Source organism: Emys orbicularis, chromosome 8, assembly GCF_028017835.1.
Source record: "Emys orbicularis isolate rEmyOrb1 chromosome 8, rEmyOrb1.hap1, whole genome shotgun sequence".
NCBI classification, from domain to species: domain Eukaryota; kingdom Metazoa; phylum Chordata; order Testudines; family Emydidae; genus Emys; species Emys orbicularis.
Genome location: NC_088690.1, coordinates 43,822,492 through 43,830,722, shown reverse-complemented (window position 1 = coordinate 43,830,722; position 8,231 = coordinate 43,822,492). Strand labels below are relative to the sequence as shown.

Sequence of the window (8,231 nt, the reverse complement as noted above, 5' to 3'; positions counted from 1 at the left end):
TGCAGAGAACAACTTTTCCAATCCCAGTTAGGTTTTCAGTAGCTTCCAGGCACACACGAGAGGAATAAGTAGTCTGAGAGGTAATTTATTCCTCAGTTTGGGGGTTTAAAATAATAAAAAAACTGGTATAAAAAAAGTCCAGGGACTAACTGATCGTTCCAGGAAAGGTAAACATACAAATCGGGAAAAAAAGTTTTTTAAAAGGACATATAGAACTATGAAATTTGTATTACTGTTAATTTAAACTGCCATAAACTTGTAGCGTTTTAATCAATGAAGCAGAGTACCTTAAACACTACATCTTACTGATCACAATGCTATCCACTTTAGATAGTTAAAAGAAAGTACTCGGTGACTCATTTAAGCTTTGACATACAGTTAATCTCTAGCAGTAGTAGCAACTGTAGACTGTACCTTTTGCAGAATACTCATCACAGGAATGTACAACTGTCAGTTTACTAGCACTATTTTTGAAAAGTAAAACTATTTACACAATACACTTTTAACTGAATATCCAAACATTATTAGTGCTACAAAACCCTTTTTTCCTTTAAAGGCATATTATCGTTTTCCCTGCAAACAAAGGAAAGTGACAGATTCTTTGTTAAAAAATACAGTACAAGCCGACCCCCTAATCTTTGTGCTGTAGTTGAAATTCCAACAAGGCTTCTCTTTCTAAAAGTCTTCGGTAGGATTTAGTCTCTTTATACTGGAGGGTAAAGGGACTCTCTGTTCATCCATTCTCTTGGCCTGTGATCTCAAAATAAGGCTGAAGAAATCTTCATCAGGTACAGTTGGTCCTTTTGTGGCAGTTGATGGTGGAGCACATCTTTGATCATCTAATCTGGAACCCTAAAGATTTAACAAGAGAAATTTAACCAATGCCTGTCAGAAGCTCATACAATGATACGCTTACTATTTCATTGTTAATATTCTGTATTTTCTCTCACTGCAGAACATTTATTTTTATGCACAGGAACAGATTCATTAAAAGCCATCAGGATTTCTTATTAGTAAAACTACAGGATTTTAATTAAATTATAGTAATATTGCATCTAGAATACTGGCATAGTTAATACTGAGAGTATATAGCCTTACCCAGTGTGCGGGCAGCTCAACCTCCTCCCTCCCCTCTAGCAGTTGGATGGGAAATACTGTAACATACCCATTGAAGATGTCTCATCAAAAACATCCTGTATTAGATTTGTGTACTAAGTTAACAATGTGATTTAGTTTAGTTTCTGGTGAGCCCATTGAGGTGTGAGTAGTAAGTATTAAAAGAATAACCTTTTTTGCAGGGGAATATTTTGGTTTTGTATTCCTATTTTCTATCTATATGGAAACTAGACTCCCTCAACCTTATTAGTGCCATTCATTCCTTACATGAGGGCATGTAAGTGTTAATTTCCATTCCCAATTTGATTTTCTGTATCTGACATCACTCCTATAGTTAATAAAGAACAATACAATTGCAAAAGGCTTCAGCTATGTGTTTAACTCAGGAATAAAATGGAAAATCAAACAGGAGGGGAATGGAAGAAGACATTTATTTTAAAAACATTAAATTAAATGCCACGGACAAACCTGTAGCAGAATCCTTAACTAGGATTAATTTATGTACAGTTGCATCTTACATAAAAGATGAAGAAGCAGTTAATTCTGGCTCTGATCCAACTCCACTGCTAGCAATGGACAGGTGGGTGGGATCCTCTAGTTTAAATTTTTTTTAGCTACAGATTCTCTTGTTTTGCTATTTTCACTTAAAAGCACAGTAAAACATATTGAGCAAACTGAAGAGGTAAAGCTTATCTGGCTTCACAGTAGTTTCTGTAAGTATATCTGTATTGTCTGCTGCCATGCACTTCAGTAATTTCTTACAGCAATCTTCTCATCATAACAGATTTCACATTCTACCACAGACTGCCTAGGGAGGGTGTAGAAGCTCCTTTACTGTAGGTTTTCAAAAGGAGGCTAGATAGCCATCTGTCTTGGATGGATTAAACGCAACAAATCCTGCATCTATATGACCCTTGCCGTCCCTTCTAACCTTATGGTTCTATGCTTCTGAGGAGACTCTTTTACATCCCTCCTTCTCTGGCAGTAACAACACATTTAAAATGTGTCCAAGTATTGCTGGACTAAATAGTAATTTTCCTAGCGCTAAATTCTGCTGTGGACTTCATCCTCTGCAACCCCTATTATCTCCAATAGGGGGTGTAAATATTTTCCTCACACTGGAAAAACCCAAATCATTTTCCTTAAGTGTAAGACCCCACAAAGGCTTGATAAGAAAAACACCTGCACCACCTTAAATATATCTGCCGTTCCAACATGAAAGTACACATTATACAGAATGGAAAGCAGGCGATTCTACAAAACACACACAACATCAGTACGAGTCACCAGGACACTTTCTACCTATTATACTTCTTCCTTCCTTTGGATACAGGCACATTTTTACCAACTTATTTTAAAGCATCTAGCCTCTTGCAATGGTTTAACTACAGCAATGTGCTGAAATACACTACTACTACTATTAATGCTGTACTGACTGCACAGGAGTGTGCAGTTATTTTTAAAACTGAATAGAAGTCTACACAATATCCTCTAACTTTATTTCCACAAATTGCCATCAGTCTGATGCAAAGTGTGGCACTTCTCTGGCTACTGCAATAGATTTAGGGTAGAATTTAAGCTCTTCAGTGTTAAGAAAAGGAACTAATGATTACATTCCATTTAATCCTCTTTCTGTTCTGGACCCAGCCTGACCTTTATTTCGGATCACTCATGTTAACTAAGTAGTAGAAATATTTCATAGCTTCTCTGTATTAAAAAGTTTTGTCCTTATGAGGTTCCAGTTTTGTTTACTAGATCAAGACCGATTTCCACTGAGACTGACAGCTGTAATCCATTAAAATCCTTCAACACCTCCTTCAATGGTTTTGTAAATTTAAGTATCAGGGGGTAGCCATGTTAGTCTGTATCTACAAAAACAACAAGGAGTCTGGTGGCACCTTAAAGACTAACAGATTTATTTGGGCATAAGCTTTTGTGGGTAAAAACCTCACTTCTTCAGATGCATAGAGTGAAAGTTACAGATGCAGGCATTATATACTGACACATGGAGAGCAGGGAGTTACTTCGCAAGTGGAGAACCAGTGTTGACAGGGCCAATTCAATCAGGGTGGATGTAGTCCACTCCCAATAATAGATGAGGAGGTGTCAATTCCAGGAGAGGAAAAGCTGCTTCTGTAATGAGCCAGCCACTCCCAGTCCCTATTCAAACCCAGATTAATGGTGTTAAATTTGCAAATGAATTTTATTTCTGCTGTTTCTCTTTGAAGTCTGTTTCTGAAGTTTTTTTGTTCAATGATAGTGACTTTTAAATCTGTAATAGAATGACCAGGGAGATTGAAGTGTTCACTTACTGGCTTATGTATGTTACCATTCCTGATGTCCGATTTGTGTCCATTTATTCTTTTGCGGAGGGACTGTCCGGTTTGGCCAATGTACATGGCAGAGGGGCATTGCTGGCACATGATGGCATATATAACAGTGGATGTGCAGGTGAATGAGCCCTTGATGGTGTGGCTGATGTGGTTGGGTCCTCTGATGGTGTCGCCAGAGTAGATATGGGGACAGAGTAGGCAACGAGGTTTGCTACAGGGATTGGTTCCTGGGTTGGTGTTTCTGTGGTGTGGTGTGTGGTTGCTGGTGAGTATTTGCTTCAGGTTGGGGGGTTGTCTGTAAGCGAGGACTGGCCTCCCTCCCAAGGTCTGTGAGAGTGAGGGATCATTTTCCAGGATAGGTTGTAGATCGTGAATAATGCGCTGGAGAGGTTTTAGCTGGGGGCTGTATGTGATGGCCAGTGGTGTTCTGTTATTGTCCTTGTTGGGCCTATCCTGTAGTAGGTGATTTCTGGGTACCCGTCTTGCTCTGTCAATCTGTTTCCTCACTTCCCCGGGTGGGTATTGTAGTTTTACGAATGCTTGATAAAGATCTTGTAGGTGTTTGTCTCTGTCTGAGGGGTTGGAGCAAATTCGGTTGTATCTTAGGGCTTGGCTGTAGACAATGGATCGTGTGATGTGTCTTGGATGGAAGCTGGAGGCATGTAGGTACGTATAACGGTCAGTAGGTTTCCAGTATAGGGTGGTGTTTATGTGACCATCACTTATTTGCACTGTAGTGTCCAGGAAGTGGAATAAATGGACACAAGTCACTATCATTGAACAAAAAAACTTCAGAAACAGACTTCAAAGAGAAACAGCAGAACTAAAATTCATTTGCAAATTTAACACCATTAATCTGGGCTTGAATAGGGACTGGGAGTGGCTGGCTCATTACAGAAGCAGCTTTTCCTCTCCTGGAATTGACACCTCCTCATCTATTATTGGGAGTGGACTACATCCACCCTGATTGAATTGGCCCTGTCAACACTGGTTCTCCACTTGCGAAGTAACTCCCTGCTCTCCATGTGTCAGTATATAATGCCTGCATCTGTAACTTTCACTCTATGCATCTGAAGAAGTGAGGTTTTTACCCACGAAAGCTTATGCCCAAATAAATCCATTAGTTTTTAAGGTGCCACCAGACTCCTTGTTGTTTTTGTAAATTTAGTTGTTCTTTGTAGATTTTCAAGTAATACATACCATATTTTAATCAAAGTTGTACTTAGCACAAACTTATGATAGCTAGATGCAAGTATACAGAAGCAGTCTTCCTCAGGAGTTCCAATGAATATTACAGGGAAGCTGGGATATCAATCTTCTTTTTTCAGCCAGCCACCTAACCAATTAAGCTTAAGGCTGATGGTAGTAGTGGAAGAATTTTTCATCTTTCACAGAGTGCCTTGAGACTGTACTGGACTTTACCTCTTAGCTAGGTTTAGATAGCATAATGCACCCAACCATACATCCCAAGTTAAGGAGGATTACAGGAGAGAAGTTTACATTTATTATTTGCTATCTAAGCAAGTGGCAGAAATCTTGTAATACTTTGTTCTTGAACAGCATCTTCTGCTGCTTAGAAACCAACTCGTTTCTTTTCAGCTATGTATTGTGCATTAAGTGGGAATATTTTTCTTGTATGGAGGCTTGCAGCTACTATTATGTTGTTTCAGCTTCAATCAGCCATCTTGCATTACTGGCACTCTTGATTGTTTTAGTTATTGCTTTAATTTTCTCTCTCACTTGCACATGTAATGAAACTAGAAGTTTAAATCTGTCTGGAGATGCCCAGGGTGAAATGCTTCAGTCATTCCTTTTAAAAATCGCTAATTTTGTACTAAATTGGATGCAGTAATGTAGAAGCAGGTTCCTACTTTATCAAGTTAAAGACTGCTATAAAAACTGGAAACGGGAGGGTGCAAGTACATATATTCAAACCCCTTAGCCAGGACATATTTTTTCTCTGCCCTTTTCAAGGTCAGAGGCAGGGAAGATGGGATCTGCCACAGCGCCCTAACCAGCTTCAACACCCCTTCATGGACTGGTAGGGCCACTTTGGAGGGGGCCGCTGCAGCTAAAACGTCAAACAGGCTGTCCATGGGCTCCTTGCGCTCCTCCACCTCCAGCTTGTGGCGACTTGTTTAAGGAGCTCTTGATAAACCCTGAAGTCGTATGGTGGCAGTGGGTTGGCAGGACCTGCGACCTCCACATCTAGGGACGATGAGGAAGAGGCTACCACCATAGGAGGGGCTGGTTCCTTCTCCACTACTGGGGTTGCCTCCACGGGGACCACTGCCGGGGTCCCGATACTGGGTTGCAGTCTGAGTCCAGCACTAGCTGGGGCGGCACAGCTGGGAGTAGGTACCTGGCGTCAGAGGGAACCCCCACAGGTTCCAATGTTGCCATTGCACCAACCACTGCCCCAGGGGCCAAGCATCTGCAGAAGGTCTGGCGCCAAAGTCTGATGCGAAAGGCTGATGCTGGTGTCTCCTCAGAATGGATTCATCCCCGGCCTCCGACGAGAATTCCTCCCATGGAGACCATGGTGGAGCCATTGCCACGTCCGCCTGTCGGCTATGACAGGGGAGCTGGAGACTGGTGCTGTGGAGCCAGTGACCATTGACATGGGATCGTGGATATGTATCATGAAGTGGGGATCAGTGCTGTGAAGCTGGAGACCAGTGGTGGGCCCATGGAGGGTCTTTCTCTGGTGGGGATCACCTTCAACGACTGAGGAAGCCAGCTGGGGATCTCAGGGCATGGGCAGCACCAGGAGGGACATTAGGTCCCTTGCTGCCTGCAATGCTTCAGGTGTCGATGGGGCTCACAGGTGTAGGGTGCCGTGACTGCTCCCAGGAGTCAGCGTTGAGTCCTGGACTGGGCTTGTTGCCCTCGGTGGAGTCACCGCCACAGACTGCACCTCTGGGGAGGACAAGAGGCCCAGCATGGGTATCACCTTGTCAATCACTCCCCACCTATCCCTCTTTGGCACTGGGGAGTGCCCTCTTTTGGCGCCCAGTTTCTTGTGCCTCTTCCTTGGCACCGAAAACAGTGAATGGTGCCAGGGGAGTGCTCCGTACCCAGGCTGATTGCTCAGTGCAAAATCAGAGCGGCACAACTCCAAGGTCAGTTTAAGTGCTGCTTCCATTAACAGGGTCTTCAAACAAATGTCCCTGTCCTTTTGTGCACATGTCCTGAAGCCCTGCAGATTTTGCACCCGTCCTTAATGTGGGCTTCCCCGAGGCACTTTAAGCAGCTTGAATTGGGGTCTTTCACTGGCATGGACTTAACGCAGGCAATAGACGATTTGAAACCCGGGGACCAGGGCATGCCCCATTCTTATGGCAACGTCCCGATATGGGACTGCTATCTACCTTAACTAACTACAGCTATCAACTAAACTTTTAACTATATACAGAACAACAAAGTCCAAAACCCACTGGAAAGCTTGCAAGGCAAGAAACACTCCAGCAACCGTCCTGTGCAGTAAGAAGGAACAGAGAGCGGGGGGGGGCTAGCAGCGCCCCTTATACTGGCGCATAAGCTCAGGCTCCCAGGGGCAACGGGGCCAGCCCCTACAGCTACCACTAAGGAAAAAACATCCAGCAACTGTGCATGTTGCGCACACACACCTACCATGGAATTGACATGAGCAAGCAGTCGAAGAACCTCAATGTACTCATTTCGATATATTCTGAAAGATTCAATAGGAAGTTTCATTCACAGATTGAATTTAGAGCCTAATATTTCTAGTATCAAGAGTCTTACTGATGTTGAGTGTAAAGATTGCAGTGACATAAGTTAAAAACATGGAAAAAACCTCACTGAATTTTCTCTCCAACTCTGCACATATTACAGCACCTAGCACTTTTAGAATGCTTTTCATATATCAATTTCAAAGTGCTTACAGATATAGGCATTATCCCCATTTTTGAGATGAGATAAATGAGGCCTCGTGGGGGCAAATTACATGAACACCCAGTTCTTTTGACCCTCAGTGTAATGTAATAGCCCCATCCCATGTAACTGAGCAGCAGTTTTTTCCACATACCGTTCTTATTGACTTACTTGACATTTTATTAAGATATCAAAGAAGTCATCATCTGATTCTCTGTTGTTGCTAGCCATTAGGTGGCCAAGGACTGACTGACTGTTGTGCTGATTGAGACGAAGCCCAGGTAAATTGCTAAAGCTGGCTCGTTGATCATCTAGGCGGCGGCTCTGTGAGCTTGCAAGTAGATCTAAAAATTCATCAGTGTGCGGTGAGACCATGGAAGTAGAAAAGGCTGAAGATGGAAGGAGAAAGCGAACAAGTTAGTCTGGAAATGTGCCTTGGAACAGTAAATCTTGAGTGTTAGAACAGTTTAAAAGACTGACATCAAGCCAAGACAGAGGCACATGATTTGAGTAGATTTTTTTTCAAACAAACAATCAAAAAAATGTACATTTTCTCATTGTTTTAGGTGGGGTGGAGGATGATGCTGCAGCTGTCATTCTGCTCTTCTCCTGGAAACAGCATCTCTGATCATCCATCCTGTTGCTTTGAAACCGGCTCAGCAAGTCAAAGAACCCTTCATCTCCAGTCATATCAGGACTGTTTTTCTGAAAAGATAGGCAAGAGTGTCAGGGAAACTTTGGGTTACGATTGTCCCCTATTGAACTGTAATGCAGAAGTTATGGCAGTTTAATCCGGTCATGTTTGATATTTGGATATTGTTTAAACACAGTGTTACAATGGAAGGTGATCAAGTCAACAAAACAAGCCCACTTGTGGAAGATCTTTTA

The 8,231-nt window shown here is 42.4% G+C and overlaps 1 protein-coding gene across 1 annotated transcript in view; it reads right to left on the bottom strand.

Moving 5' to 3' along the window:
• Positions 1-103: 103 nt before the first annotated feature.
• GPSM2 (G protein signaling modulator 2) overlaps positions 104-8,231 on the bottom strand; it is a 61,245-nt gene continuing 53,117 nt past the window's right edge. Inside the window, exons 14-16 of the mRNA XM_065408992.1 lie at positions 7,892-8,048; positions 7,515-7,732; positions 104-852 (exon numbers count right to left, since the gene is read on the bottom strand). Coding sequence (XP_065265064.1) covers positions 676-852; positions 7,515-7,732; positions 7,892-8,048 — 552 coding nt within the window. The 3' untranslated portion in view covers positions 104-675. The remainder of the gene's footprint in view (positions 853-7,514; positions 7,733-7,891; positions 8,049-8,231) is intronic.